At 41.9% G+C, this 25,998-nt stretch overlaps 2 protein-coding genes across 15 annotated transcripts in view; both read right to left on the bottom strand.

The window, feature by feature from the left end:
* Window positions 1-3,020, bottom strand: part of LOC135513984 (kinesin-like protein KIF2A) — a 37,712-nt gene extending 34,692 nt beyond the window's left edge. For 3 of the 6 annotated variants that reach the window (XM_064937064.1, XM_064937062.1, XM_064937065.1), the window contains exon 1: window positions 2,708-3,018. In XM_064937064.1, coding sequence (XP_064793136.1) covers window positions 2,708-2,768 — 61 coding nt within the window. In that variant the 5' untranslated portion in view covers window positions 2,769-3,018. Of the gene's footprint in view, window positions 1-2,707 lie in introns of all 6 variants that reach the window. The other 3 variants (XM_064937060.1, XM_064937063.1, XM_064937061.1) reach the window with 2 other exon arrangements.
* A 439-nt stretch (window positions 3,021-3,459) lies between these two features.
* LOC135513982 (uncharacterized) lies at window positions 3,460-25,964 on the bottom strand. Of its 9 annotated transcripts, none has more exons than XM_064937054.1 (13): window positions 25,583-25,964; window positions 12,127-12,181; window positions 10,340-11,037; window positions 10,058-10,123; window positions 9,715-9,954; window positions 9,571-9,624; window positions 9,400-9,432; window positions 5,840-5,875; window positions 5,718-5,756; window positions 4,858-4,894; window positions 4,687-4,716; window positions 4,542-4,607; window positions 3,460-4,136 (listed from the first exon to the last, which is right to left on the bottom strand). In XM_064937054.1, the coding sequence occupies exons 2-13, from the start codon at window positions 12,168-12,170 to the stop codon at window positions 4,070-4,072; spliced, it is 1,410 nt and encodes a 469-aa protein (XP_064793126.1). In that variant the 5' UTR covers window positions 12,171-12,181; window positions 25,583-25,964; the 3' UTR covers window positions 3,460-4,069. The 9 variants fall into 9 exon arrangements, 7 of the variants coding, with proteins under 7 accessions (XP_064793126.1, XP_064793125.1, XP_064793124.1 ...); XM_064937053.1 differs by lacking the exon at window positions 25,583-25,964 and adding an exon at window positions 25,233-25,386 and having other exon boundaries at window positions 12,127-12,184; XM_064937052.1 differs by lacking the exon at window positions 25,583-25,964 and adding an exon at window positions 25,233-25,386.
* Window positions 25,965-25,998: the final 34 nt, after the last annotated feature.

The following is a 25,998-nucleotide window of genomic DNA, read 5'->3' as shown; positions in this document are numbered from 1 at the left end:
ATAAAAATATATTTAAAAAGAGATGATAAAATGTAAGAGGCTTAAAGCCTCATCTAACTGATATACTTTTACCACTTTTCCTCTCAAGTCCTTATGATAGCAGACTATCATGGCACACAGTAGGCTATTCTATGGTTGAGTGATGCCTCCATTCATCGCAGAGCCTATCAGTGCCTGGCTAATGGCAGGACTAGAGACTGAGGGAGGAGAGTACTCCTGGTATATTCCAGAGAGCTGCCTGCAACAGATGAGGGGGTGGTGGTTAATAGCTTGAATCAGGCTTCGCCAGGCACCGCCCCCAGAGATAGCACTCCCTACCCACGATGACAGGACAACGGAATGGATCCCAGCCAGCGACCCAAAAAAACGACTTCGTAAAAGAGGGAAACGAGGCGTTCTTCTGGTCAGACTCCGGAGACGGGCACATCGTGCACCACTACCTAGTATACTTCAGGAGGCTGAAGAAATTCGGCTTGTCACCAAAAGCACTCAAACTTCTACAGATGCACAATCAAGAGCATCCTGGCGGGCTGTATCACCGCCTGGTACGGCAACTGCTCCGCCCACAACCGTAAGGCTCTCCAGAGGGTAGTGAGGTCTGCACAACGCATCTCCGGGGCAAACTACCTGCCCTCCAGGACACCTACACCACCCGATGTTACAGGAAGGCCATAAAGATCATCAAGGACAACAACCACCCGAGCCACTGCCTGTTCACCCCGCTATCATCCAGAAGGCGAGGTCAGTACAGGTGCATCAAAGCTGGGACCGAGAGACTGAAAAACAGCTTCTATCTCAAGGCCATCAGACTGTTAAACAGCCACCACTAACATTGAGTGGCTGCTGCCAACACACTGACTCAACTCCAGCCACTTTAATAATGGGAATTGGTGGGAAATTATGTAAAATATATCACTAACCACTTTAAACAATGCTACCTAATATAATGTTTACATACCCTACATTATTCATCTCATATGTATATGCATATACTGTACTCTATATCTATCGCATCTTTATGTAATACATGTATCACTAGCCACTTTAACTATGCCACTCTGTTTACATACTCATATGTATATACTGTACTCGAGACCAGCTACTGTATCTTGCCTATGCTGCTCTGTACCATCACTCATTCATATATCTTTATGTACATATTCTTTATCACCTTACACTTGTGTATAAGACAGTAGTTTTGGAATTGTTAGTTAGATTACTTGTTGGTTATTACTGCATTGTTGGAACTAGAAGCACAAGCATTTCGCTACACTCGCATTAAACATCTGCTAACCATGTGTATGTGACAAATAAAATTTGATGACACAGACATCTCTACCTACGGACACTAGATAGGACCCACTTCCCATGCATGATACACCAGTAAACATTAAAACACCCACGTAATCCATAACAACTCAATTTACACAACAAAAAAAGTAAGAAAACTCTTCACCCCTAGTGTATAGTAATCAGAAGGATATGATGGTTTTGTTGTGGCGCTATACCTCATCCCAGAAGGGATCTGTCTCCTATGAGTGTTAACCCGGTTTGGCTGCCTGGCGCAGGTACACAGAAACGGGCAAATGGCAAAAGCAGCCAGCCCCTTTCTCTCCCTTATAACAAATCAGTCAAGCTCATTTTGGGTGCATTGCAAAGCTACCAGATCAAGTTGATCTGAATATAAAAACTGTGCGTACTCGTCAATGATGTGTATGGTGGTAGTCCTAAAAATAAAATAAATAAAAATAGGCCATTAGACTGGTTGTCATGGTTATTTTTACTGATTGGCGTTTGAAGTGGAATGACACCCTGGTGCAGCGTTCATGGGTAGCTAGATAGCAGCTAAGTGCCTCAGTTTCAAACCATCTGTAACGTTACAGTACCTGCCTAGCTTACTAAACTCCACAGTGAAGGAAGTTTGATGAACTCCACAAATTCTTTCATCGCGAAGTTCAGTCAGCTAGCTACTACCCGCACAACAATTATCTACAGTAGCTAGATATTGTAACGTTATTGGGAGACCTCAAAACCCTGGTTGATAATACCCACCAAACGACCTATGTAACTTATGTAGCTAGTCGTAATATGACACAATGCTAACTTGACAATAAGTTTTAACAGCCAGCCTTCTCACCCCCCCAAAAATAACACTATCAAAGTTAACTAGCTAGAAATTATATTAAATATATTTTAGCTAACGTTAACCTCTATACAGCCAGTTAAATTACCTAGCCACTTCAGTGTTCTGAAGCATACAAGGACAGCTGGTAGCTTACCTTTGCTAACTAACCAGAACACGTATTTTGCGGTACCTTTCACAACCTAACGTTACTTAACTAGCGGGTGGCATTGGTTAGCTAGTTTGTTAGCTGCTAAACTAACGTTAACTAGCTAACGTTAGTGTGGTAACCATACTGTAGTTACTGTAAAGTGTTAAGGCGCTAACTACACTAGTAAGTCCAAGAAGCCCTTTTAACTGGTTGTTAACTATCCAGTTAGAATGTGCATTTGTCGTCTAGGTAGTCAGCTAGTTAACGTTACATAGGCCAAGTTGGCTAGCAAGCACAGCCACCCCAACTTTGCGGCTGCTACTCGGCTTCAACGGTTGCAGTGTATTCACAGCAACACAAAGCTTCTCAAAACAACTACCAGCGAAGTAAAAACCAATCGAGACATCAGAAATGACATACGAACGTAAACTTACCATCGCTTCGTTTTATTTCAACGTACACGCCGACGACAATTTTCCCAAAACTACACGCCATTCTTCATTAGTGTAGAGTATCCTGAAATATGTTGACTTTTTGTTTGAAATAAATCTACTTTGACCGGAGGATGCATGGACAGCCAGCCAGAGAGAAATAAGGGATTTCAATAGTTACCACAGCCACAAAGGGAGAGTTGGATATATCGTAAAAAAAATATTTAAAAAAATAATTTTGGTATTCCTTTAGGGTTCGGTTTAAAATCACATTTTATGACGATGAATTGTAGAAATGGGCGTTTCTTTTACTAGTGACGATCGGAAAAAAAGTGACCTAACGTGTATGCACATATTGTGTCAAACAGACAATTTCGTAATCCATACTGTTGCACATAACATAGTCTGGTCCAAGATCAATATGTGTTCTTGCCAATGCCAACACCATTGCTGTGTTTGTTTGGCATGACAAGGAGTTGGCATGATAGCACACAGGCAATGCACAAGCATTCTGTCAACATCTGACCCAGTCCCCCCCCAATAACCTGTTGGTGTTGTACCAAGGTCAGAGAACCTATCCCCACACCTCACCGACAAGACCTTCCCCCTGTACTGCTGTTGGGACACGCTCTTGAACGCTGCACTAGGGTGTCATTCCACTTCAAACGCCAATGTGAATAGTGCATTCAAGTTTCTCCTCCTAAAGCACAGTCAACGAAGAACCGCTGGTAGGGTTTTATGAATGTTAAACACAGTGTGTTATGAGGTTTTATTATTGACAGGTTACAAGGGGATTTCCTCAAACTTACCCAAAAGATTACATAATGATAAAAAAATGTATAAGGTAATGTGTCTACAGCTATTCAAGTGAAGTATCAACATAAAACTTTCAAAATCTGCTAGCGAGGATAAAGAAATGCATGTGAAAACCAAATCAGAATTCACTCAAAATCTTGAAGGCTACAATTAAAAGTAGAATAATTCATATATAATTGCTGCAATTAACATAGAGTTGCTTGAATGACAGCCTAATTGTTCATAATTCTTTCATTTATTTGAACAAATATGGACAGGTAAGCCATAGGATGGAAAAAAGCAAATGTGAAGCCCCAAAGCAGTTCCCTTAATAATTTGCATTCCATTTTCACTGATCAATAAAATCAGGGTCTTATGCCATCTATGTTCCACACTGAAATATGTTGAAAACACAAGTTACACAAACACGCACTGTTGAAATGAAAATGTAAGATGTGCCACATTTTGAACATGAACATTAAAAAAAACACTTCATAGACGAGCCAGGTCAATCAATATCCATAGTCTCTATGCTAACCATGCTGCCGGAGACAGCTCCACGGGCCCTCATTACTGCCGATAGCTCAGGGGGCCTCCATTGTCAAGCATGTTCACAGCCACCTCTTCATTATTGTCTCTAAAAGGAACAAGATACATGTCATTGACATGGCAAATCAATGTTGAGTAGCAAAATACCATATCATATCTATTACCTGGGGTGTGTTCAGTTCGCTTCAACTTTTGCTATGTTGAGTGATGGTGCGTACTGAACAGCACGTTTCTCCAAAACGATGTGCAATCTTCAACAACCTTTGCTCCCGTTGGGTGGGTGTGGTGTATGTGGCCTGACCAATATGGGTGTGACCATTTGAAATATCAAAACTCGCGCAGCACACCATACGGTAATAGCCCTCTGGGTCATCATAATCACGTTTTTCAATTGGTCGTTAAGTACAGTATAGTTTCCATTGAATTCAGCCTTGCACACCGTTCGGTCATACTGAACGCACCCCAGGTAGTCAAATATTGTTCTCTACTATACCTATTGGCAGGACCTCCATTCTGATTGATACCGTTGTTCAGAGCACTCATCTCAGTCTCTTCATCTCTGCAGCAAAACATGCAGCAGTAATCACTCAACATATCTTACATCTGATTATGATTAAAACCATGAATATCAGACTTACTGGTTTCTACTGGCACCCTGCTGCTTTTGTCTGTTGGGAGACAGATGCAGTGTTTTAACTTGTAACAGAGAATAAAAGATTATTCTAAAAGACAGTGAATATTTTATGAAAGTTCTAGTATGAATCTGTGTGTGTCTAAGCTCGACTAAGAACAACTTTAACAGAACATACCTGATCAAATAGACTGCAACAACGACACCAATAAAGCCTGAGAAAGGTGCCAATTAATTTAAAAAAACATTACTTTCAAAGACTTAATACTGTGATCCTAGCATTTGAGAGGAGTAATACAAGCTCTAATGGTGCTAAACTGCACCTGGAACTATAGATGAAGCAATAATTTCAACATGGAACTGAGTAAGTATCAGGTGAATATAATGTGGAAGATATTCTAAAGAAACTAATATCTCACCTCGTAACAGGATAATCGCTGCAGTGTCAGGCAATCAAGCCCAGGAAATAAACAGAAGAAGAATACAGGAGACCATGGCAAGAGCAGCAGCAGATACAGCAGCAAAGCTTAGCCCTCAAGCAATCATTGATATTAGTTATGCCTGCAAGACCCGCTTCAAAAAAAATACAAATTCATGTTTATAAGACATATTCTGTAGAAGTACTTTAGCAATACATGTAAAGGATTAACTACAGCCATGCCAGCGGCGACAGGAAAAGCAGTAGCAGAGCCATCTAATATTAATAATAATGCATTTAAATGTGCATAGTGCTTTTCATTAGAGTCCTTCTCAAGGCTCTACTTAAGCAAAGAAAAATGCAAATGGGCTAGATTCACAAAAAAAACTGTTTTCAGATTAGGATTAGACCTATGAGAATAAGTCTGTAGAAGTGGGTTTTAAAATCCCATTTTAAAACGCTTGGATTGGTGGAGCAGCGCTCAGAGGGTAAGGGAGAGCATTCCATTGGCAAGAAACAAGGGAGCAAAAGGCTTGTTCCCACCCCCTCCCCCAAAAAGCACATTTAAAATGTAGTACAGGATAGGATTGATAGGAGGGGCTCTTTTCGATGAAATTTACCAATAACTAAAATGACAATGACTCCGCCAAACAATGAACCTATGGGAACAGAAAAATCACAAACTGTTTAATTGCACAAACATGGCAGTTTGACCTTTGTAATTCTGTCTATTGGATCTTACCATTTTCAGGTGGTGGTGGTGAGGTAGTCATATCAGCTGTTGAATCAAATCAAACTTTATTTGTCACATGCACCGAATACAACAAGTGTAGACCTTACCGTGAAATGTTTACTTACAAGTCCTTAAACAGTGCAGTTCAAGAAGAGTTAAGAAAATATTTACCAAATAAACAAAAGTAAAAAATAACAATAACATAACAATAAATAGGCTATATACAGGGGGTACCGGTACCGAGTCAATGTGCGTGGGTACAGGTTAGAGGTAATTTGTACATGTAGGTAGGGGTGACGTGACTATGCATAGGTAATAAACAGTTAGCAGCAGTATACAAAACAAAGGGGGGGGGGTTGTAAATGTAATAGTCTGATGGCCATTTGATTAATTGTTCAGCAGTCGTATGGCTTTTATATAGGTCCTGGATTGCGGGAAGCTTGGCTCCAGTGATGTACTGGGCCGTACGCACCACCCTCTGTAGCGCCTTATGGTCAGATGCCGAGCAGTTGCCATACCAGGTGGTGATGCAACCAGAGCTCTCGATGATGCAGCAGTTGAACTTTGAGGATCTGGGGACCCATGCCAAATCTTTTCAGTCTCCTGGGGGGGGAAAGGTTTTGTCGTGCCCTCTTCATGACTGTCTTGGTGTGTTTGGACCATGATAGATCATTGGTGATGTGGACGCCAAGGAATTTGAAACTATCAACCCGCTCCACTACAGCCCAGTTGATGTTAAAGGGGGCCTGTTCGGCCACCTTTTCCTGTAGTCCACGATCAGCGCCTTTGTCTTGCTCACATTGAGGGAGAGGTTCTTGTCCTGGCACCACACTGCCAGTTCTCTGACCTCCTCCCTATAGGCCGTCTCATCGTTGTCAGTGATCACTGTTGTGTAGTCAGCAGACTTAATGATGGTGTTGCAGTCGTGTTTGGCCACGCAGTCGTGGGTGGACAGGAAGTACAGGAGGGGACTAAGTACACACCCATGAAGGGCCCCAGTGTTGAGGATCAGCGTGGCAGACGTGTGGTTGCCTATCCTTACCACCTGGGGACAGACCGTCAGCAAGTCGAGGATCCAGTTGCAGAGGGAGGTATTTAGTCCCAGGGTTCTTAGCTTAGTGGGCACTATGGTGTTGAACGCTGAGCTGTAGTCAATGAACAGCATTCTCACATACAATACCATTCAAAAGTTTGGGGTCATTTATACATGTCCTTGTTTTTGAAAGAAACACATTTTTGGTCAATTAAAATGACATCAAATTGATCAGAAATACAGTAGGCTACCCTGGGACGGCAGGGTAGCCTAGTGGTTAGAGCGTTGGACTAGTTACCGAAAGGTTACAAGTTCAAAACCCCGAGCTGACAAGGTACAAATCTGTCGTTCTGCCCCTGAACAGGCAGTTAACCCACTGTTCCTAGGCCGTCATTGAAAATAAGAATTTGTTCTTAACTGACTTGCCTAGTAAAAAGGTAAAACATTTTTTTTTTTTTATGTAGTAAATGACTATTATAGCTGGAAACAGCTGATTTTTAATGGAATATCTACATAGGTGTACAGAGGCCCATTATCAGCAACCATCACTCCTGTGTCCCAAAGGCATGTTGTGTTAGCTAATCCAAGTTTATCATTTTAAAAAGGCTAACTGATCCTTAGAAAATCCTTTTGCAATTATGTTGGCACAGCTGTAAACTGTTGTTCTGCTTAAAGAAGCAATAAAACTGTCCTTCTTTAGACTAGTTGAGTATCTTGAGCATCAGCATTTGTGGGTTCGATTACAGGCACAAAATGGCCAGAAACAAATAACTTTCTTCTGAAACTCAGTCTATTCTTGTTCTGAGAAATGAAGGCTATTCCATGTGAGAAATTGCAAAGAAACTGAAGGTCTGGTACAAGTACATGTCCTGGTAATCCATCTGGCTCCGCAGCTTTGTGAATGTTGACCTGTTTAAAGGTCTTTCTCACATTGGCTACCGAGAGCATTATCACACAGTCATCCAGAACAGCTAGTGCTCTCGTGCATGCTTTAGTGTTGCTTGCCTTGAAACGAGCATAAAAAGGCATTTAGCTCATCCGGTAGGCCCGCATCACTGGGCAGCTCGTGTCCGAGTTTCCCTTTGTAGTCCGTAATAGTTTAAGCCCTGCCTCTAGCCTTTAACTCGATGCAGATAACTGTTGGCTGTAATCCATGGCTTCTGGTTTGGATATGTACATACGGTCACCGTGGAGACGACGTCGTTGTTGATGCACTTATTGATGAAGCCGATGACTGAGGTGATATACTCCTCAATGCCATTGGATGAATCCCAGAACAGATTCCAGTCTGTGCTAGCAAAACAGTCCTTTAGCATAGCATCCGCACCATCTGACCACTTCTGTATTGAGCGAGTCACTGGTACTTCCCGATTTCGTTTTTTCTTGTAAGCAGGAATCAGGAGGATAGAACAATGGTCGGATTTGCCAAATGGAGGGCGGGGGAGAGCTTTGTATGCGTTTCTGTGTGTGGAGTAAAGGTGGTCTAGAGTTTTTTTTCCCCCTCTGGTTGCACATGTGACATGCTCGTAAAAATTTGGTAAATTTGGTCTACAGCTTATGATAAGGCACTCTACCTCAGGCAAGCAATCCCTTGTTTTATATTAGACATTGTGCACTAGCTGTTATTGATAAAAAGACACAACCCCACCCCTCGTCTTCCCAGACATAGCTTCTCGGTTCTGCCGGTGCATTGAAAATCCCTCCAGCTCTATATTGTCCGCGTAGTCATTCAGCCACGACTCGATATTACAGTTCTTAATGTTCTGTTGGTAGGATAATCGTAGGTCATCCATTTTATTTTCCAATTATTGCATGTTAGCAAGTAGAATTGATACAATGGGAGTTTACTCGCTCGCCTACGGATTCTCAAAAGGTAGCCTGATCTGCGTCCTCTTTTCCTCCGTCTTTTCTTCACACAAATTACGTGTATCTGGACCTGTATATCTTTCTCGTCTGACTCGTTAAAGGACAAAGCTTCTTCCAGTCCGTGAAGAGTAATCTCAGTTCTGATGTCCAGAAGTTATTCTCTTTCATAAGAGACGGAAGCAGCAGCATTATGTACAAAATAAGCTACAAACAACGCAAAAATCTAACTAAATAGCACAATTGATTACGGACATGTAAAACGTCAGCCATTCTCTTCGACGACATTTTATCGCCATTTTATCCCTGAAGACAGGAGATCGAGGTTAACCAAGCTTTACTTAAGCAACAAGACACAGGGGGGGGGGGGGGGGAATATGGCCAATATACCCCACCTAAGGCCTGTTCTTATGCACAACGCAACATGGAGTGCCTGGATACAGACCTTAGCCGTGACATATTGGCCATATACCAAACCCCTGAGGTGCCTTATGGCTACTATAAACTGGTTACCAATGTAATTAGATCAGTAAAAATACATGTTCTGTCATATCTGTGGAATACGGTCTGATATACCACAGCTGTCAGCCAATCGGCATTCAGGGCTCGAACTACCTAGTTAATAATTCAGAATAATACACAGTTAAAACCTAACCCTTCTGTTATAGCTCACCATTGAGAGTTGGTGCTGACAAAGTGGTATCACCTATGTAAAGAACAAGAGAAACAATTAAATAAGATTCACAAAAACTAAACGATGAAAATGTCATATTTTAAGTTAAATCAGGAACATGTTTTTGTCTGTGTTGCATAAACAAACAGACCCTATGGACAGAGAGCTTGCCTCGAACAGTGTCCAACCTTGAGTCTTGAGCAGCCTCTAACAATGGTGGACACTCTGAAACATAATTCCAGAAATGTTACGCTTTTTTTTTAAACAAGGCTCACCATAGACATAGTAGAATGTGTCTTCAGTTGAAGTCAATACCTGTCTTTTCAGAGGGCACATGGTCATGATATTGTTCCATATCACACTTCTTGCCCTCTTCAATCATAAGCACAAATGTCCGACCATCATGCTGGCAAACAGTCTTGGACCTTTGGGAAATGCTTGTGCAGAGTGGGATTGGTAAACCCTTCAACAGTTCATCGTCCCCACACCATATCTTAGTCACATCAGCAGCACATCCAGGACTCTTGCAGGCGATGCATGACAAACTCTGGTGATCTACAATGGCACACAGAAAGACAATGCACTTGGCATAAGAAATAGATGTTATGTTAAATGTACAGAAAAAAAAAGTATGGCAAAATGTTTGATCCATCCTCACCGTTGCTTGTAAAGACACCCCCAGTGCCAGATGCCACCCCGAGCATGACTATACAAAATAAACTATCTACAGAGAAACAAAATATTAGAGGCATATCTATAGCATGTGGATCACATCAGGGTTGGAGTCAATTCCATTTCAATTCAGAATGTAAACTGAAATTCCAATTTTCCTTAATGCTTCTCCAAGAGAAAAATGTGGAATCGGAATTTCAGTGTACTACCTGAATTCAAATGGACTTGACCCTGAAAATGGATCCAATGTACATATCTTACAACTTACTTGGGGACCAGCATAACGTTGTTGGTGAGAATGCCTGCAGCCATAGGAAGACTGACAGTAGCCATGAGAGAACAGTCTCTACAAAGGAAGCACTGGAATTTGCCTCTATGGCACGTTGAGGTTTGGCTGATCGTCTGCGTTTCCTTATATTCTTCCTCTTGGGAGCCACCTTGTGTTCTTTCTCTAGGACTAGTTTTCCCTCTGTATCTTTCTCTTCAATCTCTCTCTTCACAGCCCTCTCAGCAACCAACTCCTCCCCTGACTCATAACTGTTTGTCCCCTTTCCCGCTTTCATTTCAGCTCTCATCCCATCTTTAAACTCCCCCTCAGCAGCCATCTCAGTCACCTCTAGTCCAACTGGGACAAAGAAGTCTCCCTTTCTCCACTCTGCACTGACTGTGTCACTCACACCCTCATCTGAGAAAGCATCTCTCCTTTCCTCCTTATTACAGTCACCTGAGTTCCAACTCAGCTCTTTAACAAACCCACTTGTATCCTCATCACCAGTGAATACCCTCTCTACACTTCCCCCACCTTTGCCTCCCTCAGCCAAATTCAGGTTTATCTCTCCAGATTCATGAATATTCTCCAGGATAGCTGTTGGTGGAGCTGGCAACACCTCTCTACTGCTAGAGATGGAGGTACCAGATTCCAGTGCTGAGCTTGTTTCTGGTGGAAGGTTTGTGTCCTGTGCAGGGCTTGAAAGACACAGTAAAGAAACCATTATAATTCATATATATTTGAATCCTAATTTGGTTTGAGACAAGCAGCGAGTAAATGCATGCACTCAGAATGTAGATATAATGGAGCAAGTAAAATAGCCTATATCAGATTTGTGAACACTATACTGTACTGTTTTTCAGTATCAGGACATCATCATCTCAGCACATGACAACACATTCTTCAAAATATAGTAAAGACAAGCAAAAATAATTCAAATACTGAGCTATAGTGTGCAAAAATACAAAATATTATTTTATACTAATACAATTTCTCAGAGAAGATTTATTTTAACAAGTAAAACAAATTCTCAAAACTTAGATCAATAACAAAACATCAAAAGATCCACCCAGCAGTGGTGGGTTTGGCATTGAAATAAGAATCCATGAGCAGAAAATAACCCCATACCTACTGTAAAATAAGGTGGTGGATCTGATGTTATGGAGCTATTTTACTTCCATTGGTCCTGGGGCCCTTAAGGTCAACGGCATCATGAACTTTACCCAGTACAAAGACATTTTTGCCAAAAACCTGGTTGCCTCTGCTGAGAGGCTGAAACTTGGCCACCATTGTGTCTTCCAGCAAGACAATAACCCCAAGCACACATCAATATCCACAAAGAAATGGTTAATTGGCCACAAAAGCAACACTTCAATGGCCATCTCAGTCTCCGGACTTGAAAACCCGTGGTTTGAATTGAAGAGGGCAGTTCATAAGCGCTGACAATTGATATCAAGGATCTGAAAGAATTCTTTATTAGCGGAATGGTCTGAGATCCCTCCCAAAGTCTTTAACAGATAAAACACTTTTTTTTTTAAAGGCTCAGTCAGGTATTGAACAGTGGTGTCAATAATTTTGACCCCTACCTTTGAGAAAAAAAATATTTACTTAAAATATATATATATATATATATATATATTTATTAATTCCTTTCTCTGAGCAATTGTATTAATATAAAATACAATTATTTTAAACAAAATGTTGCATACAATATAGCTCAGTATTTGAATGATTTTACAGTCATTTTTGCTCATCTTTAGCGAGTGTCACTGTATATGAAGGCTTACCCGTTTTTTCTGCATTCAGTTTCTTCATAGACCGCCACCGCCATAGCTGACCCACCTACTTGAGATAATACAAATCGACCTCAAATTCCATTCATGATCCTTCTCTCCAGCCATTAGCAAAAACATAAAAATGTACATGTTTGTCAAATATTCAACTTTTTTTAAATAGAAAAAGACCCTACACATTTACAACAGCTTTCATTAACGAGTCATACTATTTAGACTATAAATGTCCATTGGAATGTGACTTGAAAAATAGTGTTAGGATACTCAGAAAATAATATCACAGTTTGGTGTTACAAATATTTTGATGTCATAACTTCCCTCAGTGAGTTGCTGGCATTGCAATGCAATCTGCTGAGAGCTGAGATCCTGCAATTATACTACTTCTGGTTACATCTAGGCCTGGGGAGAATCTCAATTGGATCACCTCGATTCCTCGCCTCTTTTTGAAAAATGTCAAAAGTACTCAAGTACTCAGATGAAACGTGGAAACAAATGCACTTGAATTAAATGAGATGGGTGGAATCCCAAAACACATATGTAAAGTGGTAAAAAATCTATTTAACTAGTTGTGCAAGACATTTTATAGATAAAAGGACAAGTAGCGGTATCATTTTTAAATGTGTGCATGTTTTCTATGCTGAGAAAACAGCTGAATCAAAGGTGGTGTTGCAGATTTCAAAACTCTTCAGCAGTAGGGTCGGCCTACACCCGAGTATCCTCCACCAGAGGAGGCAATCAAATAGTAGAGAAAACTCCCCTGTTCACCTATTGGGCCGTCAAAGTTTTCACCATCATTGCAAAGCCCTAGTTATTTTTTTGCTTTGACTAAGTCATTTCTGAAGATGATTTACTTCATGTGATCAGCGATTCATTTATGCAGGTCCCTCATTTTAAGGTCAACCCTGTTATGTGAACTGAACAATTGATTTAATATGGTGAAACTTTTCCTATTTAAATTTATATTTTTTAAGAAACATTGAACATCTAATTAGAGGTCAACCGATTATGATTTTTCAACGCCGATACCGATTATTGGAGGACCAAAAAGGGCGAAACCGATTAAATCGTCCGATTCTTATTTATAATAATGACAATAACAACAATACTGAATGAACACTTATTTTAACATAATACATAAATAAAAATCAATTTAGCCTCAAATAAATAATGAAACATGTTCAATTTGGTTTAAATAAATGCAAAAACAACTGTTGGAGAAGAAAGTAAAAGTGCAATGTGTGTCATGTAAGAAAGCTAACATTTAAGTTCCTTGCTCAGAACATATGAAAGCTGGTGGTTCCTTTTAATATGAGTCTTCAATATTCCCAGGTAAGAAGTTTTAGGTTGTAGTTATAGGACTCTCTCTCTATACCATTTGTATTTCATATTCCTTTGACTATTGGATGTTTATATGGATGTTGGATGTTATAGGCACTTTAGTATTGCCAGTGTAACGGTATAGCTTCCGTCCCCCTCCTCGCCCCTACCTGGGCTCGAACCAGGAACACATCAACAGCCACCCTCGAAGCATCGTTACCCATCGCTCCACAAAAGCAGAGGCCCTTGCAGAGTAAGGGGAACAACTACTTCAAGGTCTCAGAGCGAGTGACGTCACCGATTGAAACGCTATCAGCGTGCACCCCGCTAACTAGCTAGCCATTTCACATCGGTTACATCAGCCTAATCTCAGGAGTTGATAGGCTTGAAGTCATAAACAGCTCAATGCTTGAAGAACAGCGAAGATCTGCTGGCAAACGCACAAAAGTGCTGTTTGAATGAATGCTTAAGAGCCTGCTGGTGCCTACCATCGCTCAATGAGACTGCTCTATCAAATCATAGACTTTATTATAACACACAGAAATACAAGCCTTAGGTCATTAATATGGTCAAATCCAGAAATTATAATTTAGAAAACAAAACGTTTATTCTTTCAGTGAAATACGGAACCGTTCCGTATTTTATTTAGCGGTGGCATCCATAAGTCTAAATATTCCTGTTCCATTGCATAACCTTCAATGTTATGTCATAATTACGTAAAATTCTGGCAAAGTAGTTCGCAACGAGCCAGGTTGCCCAAACTGTTGCATTTTCCCTGACTCTACGTGCAACAAACACAAGAGAATTGACAATTTCCCTAGTTTAATGTTGCCTGCTAACCTGGATTTCTTTTAACTGAATATGCAGGTTAAAAAATATATACTTCTGTGTATTGATTTTAAGAAAGGCATCGATGTTTATGGTTAGGTACATTCATGCAATGGTTGTGCTTTTTCGCAAATACGCTTTTGTTAAATCATCCCCGTTTGGCGAAGTTGGCTGTCTTTGTTATGAAGAAATAGTCTTCACACAGCCAGGCAGCCCTAACTGCTGCATATAACCTGACTCTGTTGCACAGAACACAAGAGAAGTGACAATTTCTCTAGTTAAAAGAAATTAATGTTAGCAGGCAATATTAACTAAAATATGCAGGTTTAAAAATATATACTTGTGTATTGATTTTAAGAAAGGCGTTGATGTTTATGGTTAGGTACACATTGGTGCAACGGCAGTGCTTTTTTCGCAAATGCGCTCGTTAAATCACCCGTTCGGCAAAATAGGCTATGATTCAATGACAAATTAACAGGCACGATTATATGCAACGCAGGATGAGCTAGATAAACTAGTAATATCAACCATGTGTAGTTGATCACTAGTAATGTTAAGATTGATTTTTTTTTAATAAGATACGTTTAATGCTAGCTAGCACCTTCCCTTGGCTCCTTGCTGCACTTGCATAACAGGTAGTCAGCCTGCCACGCAGTCTCCTCATGGAGTTCAATGTTATCGGCCAATATCCATGTCCAAAAATGCTGATTACTGATTGTTATGAAAACTTGAAAATCGGCCCTCCCGATTAATCAGTCGACCTCCATCTAAATCAGTGTAAAAGCAGGTGTGCCGGTTCTACTCTTTTTGGCAATTTTCCGTTGTTTTGTAGCGGAAAACTGAGCGGATCAAGCATAACACGGTTATCCATACAGTGCATTCGGAAAGTATTCAGACCCCTTCTCTTTTTCCACATTGTTACGCTAGTTTAATAAAAAAATAACAAATGTAATCTCATCCTCAATCTACACACAGTACTCCATAATTAAAGCTAAATTTGGTTTATAGAAATGCTTGCAAATTTTTGAAATACAATGAAATATATACATTAATCACATAAGCATTTAGACCCTTTGCCATGACACTCGAAATTTAGCTCAGGTGCATCCTGTTTCCATTGATCATCCTTGAGATGATTCTACAACTTGACTGGAGTCCACCTATGGTAGCCACTCCTTTGTAAAAGGCACATGACAGCCCGCTTGGAGTTTGCCAAAAGGCATCTAAAGGACTCTCAGACCATGAGAAACAAGATTCTCTGGTCTGATGAAACCGTCATTGAACCATTTGACCTGAACGCCAAGCGTCACGTCTGGAGGGAACCTAACACCATCCCTACAGTGAAGCATGGTGCTGGTAAAATACTGTTAGGTTCTTATTTTTCAGAGTAAATAACTCACGGACACTATAGAAACTTGAACCATTCCCCAAAGGTTCTGTACAGCTGAAAAGAGACAGCTAAAGTTGCTAGCTAGCATTAAACTGATCTTATAAAAATCAAATCAATCATAATCTCTAGTTAACTAAACATGGTTGATGATATTACGAGATATTATCTAGCGGTGGAAGATATTAGTAGATATTAGGCCGGTGGAAATATGTCCTTTGGTCTGATGAGTCTAATTTTTTGCTTCCAACCGCACACTTAACCAGCACAGCTACCACAGCATTCTGCAGCACTACACCATCCCACCTGGTTTGCGCTTAGTGTGACTGTCATTTGTTTTTCAACAGGACAATGACCCAACACACCCCCAGGCTGTGTAAGGGCTATTTGAACAAGGAGGAGAGTGATGGTGCTACATCAGGTGACCTGGCCTCCACAAACCACCCAACCTCAGCCCAATTGAGATGGTTTTGGATGAGTTGGACCAGAGTGAAGGAAAAGCAGCCAACAAGTGCTCAGCATATGTGGGAACTCCTTCAAGACTGTTGGAAAAACATTCCCCATGAAGCTGGTTGAGAGAATGCAAGAGTGTGCAAAGCTGTCAAGGCAAAGGGTGGCGACATTGAAGAATCTCTAAAATATATTTTGATTTGTTTAACACTTTTTTGGTTACTACAGGTCTACATATGTAATAATTTGTCTTCACTATTATTCTACAATGTAGAAAATAGTAAAAATAAAGAAACCCTTGAATGAGTAGGTGTCCAAACTTGACTGGTACTGTACATCTCCACATATCCGAAAAACAAATTATTAATTCTTTAAGCTCATGGAGGTAAGCAATCCCATTGAGGATTTCCAATCACCTCCAAAATACATTTGGCATCCACGAATGTATCTAAAAGTAAACAGATTTCCTGCTCAAAATCTTGAAATAGGTCTTTGTGTCTCACCCTGATCCGTTTCACCTGTCTTTTTGATTGTCTCCACCCCCTCCAGGTGTCGCTTATTTTCCCCCAGTGTATTTATCCCTGTGTTTCCTGTCTGTGCCAGTTCGTCTTGTATGTTTCCAAGTCAACCAGCATTTTTCGCGTTCTCCTGCCATTTGCATTCTCCTTTCTCGTCCTCTCGGTTTTGACCCATGCCCGTTTCTGGACTTTGTACCCGCCTGCCTGACCATTCTGCCTCCCGTGTCTGCATTTGGGTCTCGCGTTGTTTTTTTAAACTGTTATTCGTAGCATAAATGTTTCCCAAAATGAAAGGCACAACATTCACATCTATAAGTAAAATCAACCATCTTCCAGAATGATCAGCCTTACTAGACTATTGCTGGACGCAGACGTCTAACTCCCTTCATAGACTTTGAGAGCACTGGGTGGCCAACCATGGGTCTCTCCTGGCCATCGTCCTGGCACATTGAAATTGTGGCAAATACACTCTCAAAGTAGAGTCATGCTCAGCCCGCATCAAGCAGTGATTGCAAACTGTAAAACTGCTTGTACATCCCCACGACACATGGCAAAATTATGACCATCACACCAAGTACAGAATATGCTCCCAGCGCATTTGATATGATGCGTTGGTGGAAGAAGCAGCCCTGGCGTTCTGCAACGTGTTTACCACATTGTCCTGAATGCCTAGACTTGCCCATTTACGCCTCTCAGGGGCCAAGCCCAAAAGCTGGAGGCAGCGTGTGTCTGGATGCCACAGCGTGTCCCGAGCCTGAGAGAGCAGGTTGGGTCTTATTGGCAGCTGCCATGTGATCCCAGAGAGGGACAACAGGAGGCTGAACCATGGTCGTCTCGGCCAGTATGGGGCAATCAGGAGCAGCTGGTGGTCCTTCACACTAACCCTGTCTAGTGTATTTGTGATCAGGGGAAATGGTGGGAAGGCATAAAGTTTAATTGTCGCCCAATCGTGAGCGAGAGCATCCAAACCGAGGGCCTGGAGGGTCCGACATCGAGAACCACGACGTCAAGAACCAGCTGGAACAATGAGTGTTCTCCTGAGATGCAAACAGGTTCACCTGCACTCTCCCAAACCTTTCCCACAGCTGTAACATGACCTGAGGGTGTAGACTCCAGTCCCGCTCCAGCAGACCATTTCTAGAAAGCATTCCACTGCCCGGTTCAAAACCCCGGGGATGTGCTCTGCACGCAGTGACGTTAAGCAGGTCTGAGCCCACAGCAAGAGCTCCCGAGACTTACCTCGCAGAGGTGCTGTGATCTCAGTCCCCCCAGTAATTGATATACACCACTAGTGGTGTTGTCTGATCTGACCAGGACATGCTTCCCCTTCAAGTAGGGCAGGAACTGTTGGAGTGCCAGTCAAACCACCCTGAGCTCCAGCACATTGATGCGCTATCCACTCCATGGGGGGCTCCTGCCACCGCTAGCTGCCATGCTTCTCAACACTGGCCCCCAACCTGCTAGTGAGGCATCAGTGCACACATGCTCCCTGCGGTGGACTCTTTTCAGTTTCACTCCCTCGAACAGGAAGGTGTGAGAGTGCCATTTCAGAGTCCTCACACATGCATTAGTCACCGGTAGCTGACGATGTCTGTGTCGTCTCTGGTGTAGATGGTGAGAGTTTAACTATAGCTGGAGTGGCCTGAGGGGAGGAAGGCTCAGTGGAATCCACAGAGAAGCCAACATGAGTATGCCGAGTAGCTTCTGGCACTCTAATACGGGCACGGCTCATCCAAGCAGGAAACGGTCTAGGTAGGTCTGTATCTTCTCCAATCTCACCTGAGGGAGACGTTGATTTATTCACATTTTCTGAGAGCACATCCCCAGGAAGACCACCATCTGTGAGGGAGTCAGGTTGTTCTTCACCCGGTTTAGGGTGAGGCCCAGGTCTTGAATGTCATTCACAATTATCCTTGGGTCTGCTGTAGCTTGCTCTCTTGATTGAGCACACACCAGCCAGTCATCCAGGTAGGTCAGCACTAGAATACCAATACTAGAATACAAAGACCAATCTCCAACCAGAGCACCTCTTTCCTCACCCCATCTGCCACTCTAGGTGACGCAGATGCTCCTGTAGGTCATTGGTATCAGAATTGGAGTTTGGAACCCCCCAGAACTGTGTGGCTCAGTCGGTAGAGCATGGCGCTTGCAACGCCAAGCGTCGTGGGTTCGATTCCCGCTGGGGCCACCCATATGTAAAAGTAGTGGCCCCAGCCGACTTGTAAGTCGCTTTGGACAAAAGCGTCTGCTAAATGGGATATATTATTATTATTATTAACTGTGCCCAGAACCCAGAGAGAATCCTTGCCTCTCCCAGTTTGCCGTTTGGGCCAGGAAAAGACGGCAGAGCAGCACTTCAGGAGTACTGCCAGGGCCCATGTTTTAGCAGTGTGCCGCTGCTTGTAAGGGTGGTCACGACTAGAGGTTGACTGATTAACCTCACTAGGGCAGGGGGCATTATTTTCACCTCCGGATGAAAAGCGTGCCCAAAGTAAACTGCCTGTTACTCAGGCCCAGAAGCTAGGATATGCATATAATTGGTAGATTTGGATAGAAAACACTAAAGTTTCTAAAGCTGTTAAAATAATGTCTGTGGGTATAACAGAACTGATATGACAGGCAGAAACCTGAGAAGAATCCATCCAGGAAGTGGGATTTTATTTATGTTTGTAGTTTTTCCATTGACTGCCTATACAGTATCCCATGACTTAGGACTCAAATTGTTGACATCTAGTGGAAGCCATAGGAAGTGCAGTCTTTAGAAATTGTTTCAGGCTTGTATTCTGAAAAATGAGGGAGTAAGACCACTGAGTAAGTGGATAGTGGAAAGTCCCCAGACCCGTTTTCTGAGCGCGACCGAGAGCGCAGCATTCTTGTTTTTCTTTTATATTGACAAAGCTATTGTCCGGTTGAAATATTATCGATTATTATGACTAAAAACAACCTGATGATTGATTATAAGAATCGTTTGACATGTTTCTACGAACTTTACGGATACTATTTGGATTTTTCGTCTGCCTGTTGTGACTGCCTTTGAGCCATTGGATAACTGAACAAAACTTGCCAACAAAAACTGAGGTTTTTGGATATAAAGAGGAACTTGATCAAACATTTGTGAAACTGGGAGTGCAACCATATGAAGATCAAAGGTAAGTGATTCATTTTATCACTATTTCTGACTTTTGTAACTCCAATACTTGGCTGGTAACTGTAAATGTTGTGTGCTGGGCGCTGTCCTCAGATAATGACATGGTATGCTTTCGCTGTAAAGCCTTTTTGAAATCTGACACCGTGGATTATCAAGAAGTTCATCTTTAAGCCGATGTATAACACTTGTATGTTTTATGAATTTTTATTTTGAGTATTTCTGTTTTTGAATTTGGTGCTCTGCAATTTCACCGGATGTTGGCCAGGTAGGAGGGTAGCGTCCCACATACCCATAAGAAGTTAACTTGAAATTGGCCATGCCGATTTTCATAAGAATTGGTCATTATTATGGCCGATTACATTGCACTTCACGAGGAGACTGCGTGGCAGGCTGATCACCTGTCACGCGAGTGCAGCAAGGAGCCAAGGTAAGTTGCTAAGTAGCATTAAACTTCTTATAACAATCAACCTTAACATAATCACTAGTTAACTACACATAGATGATATTACTAGTTTAACTAGCCTGTCCTGTGTTGCATATAATTAATGTGGTGGCTGTTAATTTATCATCGAATCACAGCCTACTTCGCCAAACGGGTGATGATTTAATAAGCGCATTCGCAAAAAAAGCACTGTCGGTACACCAATGTACCCAACCATAAACATCAAATGGCTTCCTTAAAATCAATAAACATGTATATATTTTTAAACATGCATATTTAGTTAAGAAATTCATGTTGGCAGGCAATATTAACTAGGGAAATTGTGTCACTTCTCGTGTTCTGTGCAAGCAGAGTCAGGATATATGCAGGAGTTTGGGCCGCCTGGCTCGTTGTGAATGGTTTCTTCCTAACAACGACCGTAATTAATTTGCCAGAATTGAACATAATTATGACATAACATTGAAGGTTGTGCAATGTAACAGCAATATTTAGACTTAGGGATGCCACCCATTCAAGAAAATACGGAACGGTTCCGTATTTCACTGAAAGAATAAACTTTTGTTTTCAAAATGATAGTTTACAGATTTGACCATATTAATGACCTAAGGCTCGTATTTCTGTGTTTATTATAATTAAGTCTATTATTTCATATTTGATAGAGCAGTCTGACTGAGCGGTGGTAGGCAGCAACAGGTTTGTAAGCATTCATTCAAACAGCACTTTTTTCTGCATTTGCCAGCAGCTCTTCGCAATGCTTGAAGCACAGCGCTGTTTACGACTTCAAGCCTATCAACTCCCGAGATTAGGCTGGCAACACTATAGTGCCTATAAGAACATCCAATAGTCAAAAGGGGTATGAAATACAAATGGTATAAAGAGAAAGTCCTATAATAATAATAACAAACTTCTTACCTGGGAATATTGAAGACTCATGTTAAAAGGAACCACCAGCTTTCACATGTTCTCAGGTTATGAGCAAAAAAGAAAACAATTTGCCGATTAATCTGTATCGCCTTTTTTTGGTCCTCCAATAAATCAGTATCGGCATAGAAAAAAAATTAAATTTAATAAAAAAAATAAAAAAGTCGCTCTAGTTGACACCTCCCATCCTGCCCAGTCTTCCTGCTCCTCCAAGGGTCAGGGGAAGGGCGCACAGTTTCCAAGAACTGCTGCAAAGTCGCTCTGTCTGCTGTATGAGGTTGTTGACCCCTCACCCAATGGTGGAACCTGGCATGAAGGGGAGCTCCAAGAATGTTTTCTTATCTGACAGAGGCAGTTTAGATTGTGCAGTCACCACTGAAGCCAAAGCCTTGCGGTTGGCACGTGCCATATCCGTCTGGAGCATTGTGAGCAGACTTGACATCTTTGTGGCCTCCTTATGAAGCACGTCATCACTACCTGGGAGGCGAGGGATCAGCAGGGCGAGGTAGGATTGCAGCATCGTAGCCGCTTCTACGAGGCATGCCTTGATGGAGAGGGTCCCGAAAGTGCTTTGCAGCCGTTTATCACTTACTCTTTCAGGTCCTGGTTTGAGGCGAGGCACCATTCCAACGATCTCCTTGTCAAGGAGGATCATGGCAACCACCATGTCGTCCATCACCGTATTGTGTTCTAGCCCCAAGGACTCGGCATCCATTAGGAGAGTCCACTGCCTGGTCTGGTTGTCACAACGGAAGCCCCCTTCCATCTTGTGCCAGTATTTGCGGAGAGCCAAAGCGAACTTGGGGCCGATGGGGATAAGGAGCTGCTCAGATGGTGCTTCTTCCAGCTTGATATCAAGGGCGGTAGCCACCTTCGCTAAAAGCTCCAGTGTTGCTTACGTCACCGCCTGGGGTGCCTCTATAGAGGCGCTCCCACCTATAGATGGCGCTGTGGACTGGGTCGATCCCTGATGTGCTCGGAACACTGTCACCCAACTCCAACTCGTCTCCAGAGTGGAGAGAGAGGGCCTCGTTGCAGTCATCATCCCCCTGTAAAGCATCCCCTTCCTCCCGCAGGCTTTCCGCCTGATGTTTGAGGCAGATCAAGTCCTTAGCCGTACTAAGTTTGGAGGGTGCGTCCCCAAAGCAGCCGAAGGGGTGCTGCCGTGACGACGCATCAACCCAGAGGGGGGAATACGGTCATCAGATGGGAGGACTGTACTGTGGCCCTCATCCCCTTCAGGCGTGCTAAGCGCATGTTTTCCAAAAGCGGCGCAGGCCAAACAACTATTCGTTTCTCTAACCACTCTCGTGTGTGATCTAACCCAAGACAGGTCATGTAGGCAGAGTGTGCTCTAAGTTATTGAATACACTAACATAGAGCTCTTACCAAGCGAATGCTCTCTGGAATGAGCTGAGAAAAGGTAGTGTGGCGGCAGCTATTTAAGGGGGTCAGCTGCAGCACTACCCAGAACACGGGACTAATCTGATATTCTTACTAATGTATCCTGCTGAGCGAAAGGATACCACATTGGCGTGATCCAATATAGTGCTATATAACAGCACAGCAGACAATCACTCGTTGTTTCATGCAGTCTCCCTCTTGTTCCGGAAGCGCATAGAGTTTCAAATTCAATCTCCTCTGATTTCCTCCCTTTCTTGGGAGCGGGGGTGTTGGACACACAGCCCGGCTGCTCCACCAGATCAGGGCAAGTTGCATCAGAACGTGCATAACAGTGAGTCTTTTCTGTTAGCCTTCTTAGCTAGCTAGTGGAGTAGCTTAGATGTTAAAACATTCCACTTCATGAAGGGTATCGTCAAAAGGCTATTTTTTCTTGCACTTTTAATTCAGTGCAACATCAGATTACCAATTTGGCCAGGTTTGTTCACCCCAAAAAATTGTTAAGTGGGAAAAATCAAACAAAGAGACCAATATGTCACCAGATATATAAAATGTGAAGCATCCAGTTGGCATTTCCACTCACTAACACTGGGTGGTGAGAGGAAGTCGAGTGGCAGAAGATGTTGAGAGATGGATTTTAGCCAATGGTGGAAAAAGTACCCAATTGTCATACTTGAGCAAAGATAAATTAATAGAAAATGACTCAAATAAATGTGAAGGTCACTTAAGTAAAAGTGTAACATATTTGGTTTTAAATATACATAAGTATCAAAAATACAGTGGGCAAAGAAGTATTTAGTCAGAAGTTCTCCCACTTAAAAAAAAATTAGGCCTGTAATTTTCATCATAGGTACACTTAAACTATTACAGACAAAATGAGAAGAAAAATCCTACAATGTGATTTTCTGGATTTATGAAATTTTTGCAAATTATGGTGGAAAATAAGTATTTGGTCACCTACAAACAAGAATTCTGGCTCTCACAGACCTTAAACTTCTTTACGAGGCTCCTCTGTCCTCCACTCGTTACCTGTATTAATGGCACCTGTTTGAACTTGTTATCAGTATAAAAGACACCTGTTCACAACCTCAAACAGTCACACTCCCAACTCCACTATGGCCAAGACCAAAGAGTTGTCAAAGGACACCAGAAACAAAATTGTAGACCTGCACCAGGCTGGGAAGACTGAATCTGCAATAGGTAAGCAGCTTGGTTTGAAGAAATCAACTGTGGGAGCAATTATTAGGAAATGGAAGACATACAAGAACACTGATAATCTCCCTCGATCTGGGGCTCCACGCAAGATCTCACCCCGTGGGGTCAAAATGATCACAAGAACGGTGAGCAAAAATCCCAGAACCACACGGGGGGACCTAGTGAATGACCTGCAGAGAGCTGGGACCAAAGTAACAACACCTACCATAAGCAAGGGCATTGAATATGAAACGTGGCTGGGTCTTTCAGCATGACAATGATCCCAAACACACCGCCCGGGCAACGAAGGAGTGGCTTCGTAAGAAGCATTTCAAGGTCCTGGAGTGGCCTAGCCAGTCTCCAGATCTCAACCCCATAGAAAATCTTTGGAGGGAGTTGAAAGTCCGTGTTGCCCAGCAACAGCCCCAAAACGTCACTGCTCGAGGAGATCTGCATGGAGGAATGGGCCAAAACACCAGCAACAGTGTGTGAAAAGCGTTTTCTGTAAGTCTTCACAAGGTTGACCTCTGTCATTGCCAACAAAGGGTATATAACAAAGTATTGAGATAAGTATTGTCAATAACAAGTTTATTTTCCACCATAATTTAAATAAATTCATTAAATCCTACAATGTGATTTTCTGGATTTCTCATTTTGTCTGTCATAGTTGAAGTGTACCTACGATGAAAATTACAGGCCTCTCATCTTTAAGTGGGAGAACTTGCACAATTGGTGGCTGACTAAATAGTTTTGCCCCACTGTGTAAATCATTTCACATTCCTTATATTAAGCAAACCACACTGCACAATTTAGTTTTTTTTTTTTTACAGATAGCCAGGGGCACACGCCAACAATTTACAAATTAAGACATTCTGCTTTTGCTTCGATCACACCAACAATGTCGTTGCATTTTGGTACACCGGCATTACATTAATTTCCAATGAAACGCTGCGTTTGCCTTTCAGCATTGTGGATTTGATTTATCGAACGTATGCGTCAAACTGTATGAGTTGACGGCTTGACAGAAATGGTAGCAGAAATTGAATACATATTCAGATTATGCTGTGTACTATTTCGCACAAAAACACTGTCAGTGTATTCGAAACGTAATTTTCTCATCGATTAAAATGTATCTCCACAGCTAGAATCTGTTACGAACAGATTTTACCCGTTGACAAAGTCTCAAATTGTGTTGTTTAGGAGTGCATTGAACAAATAGTCTGTCGACATTTATAAAATAGTACCGGCATTTCCTGATTCCAACAGCCCACTCGTGACTTTATGGATCAGGTAATTAATCTGCATGAAATGGATGGAAACATTTACTACCTTTTCTTCTAGCTGTTTTTTAGTGACAAGATAGTTAGTTGAATGGACACGGACTCTAGCAGGCAATTGTTGCCCTATAAGACAAACTTTCTAAACGTCGACAAAAAATGCTTTATCACTGGACAAGTTAATGGAAACAGTTACTGTTAACTATTTTACACTTACCTTATTTCTGGTAATCACAAATAACGATGCAATACCCGCCGACAGTCAAAGTCAACTAGTACGTTCGTTTGAAGTGTAAGGTGGAGAAAATTCAGTGTTGCCAACTAATTTCGAGTGTAACCGACTGCGCTATCGTGCATACATTTATTTTGCCCCCACCCCACCAAACGTCATCACAACACGCAGGTTAAAATATCAAAACAAACTCTGAACCAATTACATTAATTTTGGAACAGGTCGAAAAGCATTAAACATGTATGGCAATTTCGCTAGTTAGCTTGCACTTGCTAGCTAACTTGCTGTTTCTTTCTAATTTGTCCTGGGATATAAACATTAAGCTGTTATTTTACCTGAAATGCACAAGGACCTCTACTCCGAAAATTAATCCACACATAAACCGGCCAACCGAATCGTTTCTAGTCATCTCTCCTCCTTCCAGGCTTTTTCATCGTTTAATGTATATGGTGATCGCATCTAGAGGCAGGTTGATTTGTTGCTAATTGACGTTGCGATGTCATTGCGAGAACGTAATGAAAACTGCGTCATTACGAATAATACAATGACGTTACTCAAATTGACTGGCCATCTCGGCAAAAAAATATTATTTGACATTTGTTCAGGTACAGACCCACTCTTTTCTGTACAATTTTGATTGATGTTGTAAGCTCTGTTCAAGATCAAACATTCGTGTCCAACTATATTCATTGGGTTTGGTTAGTCGAACCCGTACTGCTGCAGTCAGCCAACAATGATTTGCAATACACTG

The sequence above is a fragment of the Oncorhynchus masou genome, chromosome 25 (assembly GCF_036934945.1).
Source record: "Oncorhynchus masou masou isolate Uvic2021 chromosome 25, UVic_Omas_1.1, whole genome shotgun sequence".
Taxonomy (NCBI): domain Eukaryota; kingdom Metazoa; phylum Chordata; class Actinopteri; order Salmoniformes; family Salmonidae; genus Oncorhynchus; species Oncorhynchus masou.
The sequence above is the reverse complement of the archived record's forward strand: the minus strand, read 5'-3'. Positions and strand labels throughout refer to the sequence as shown.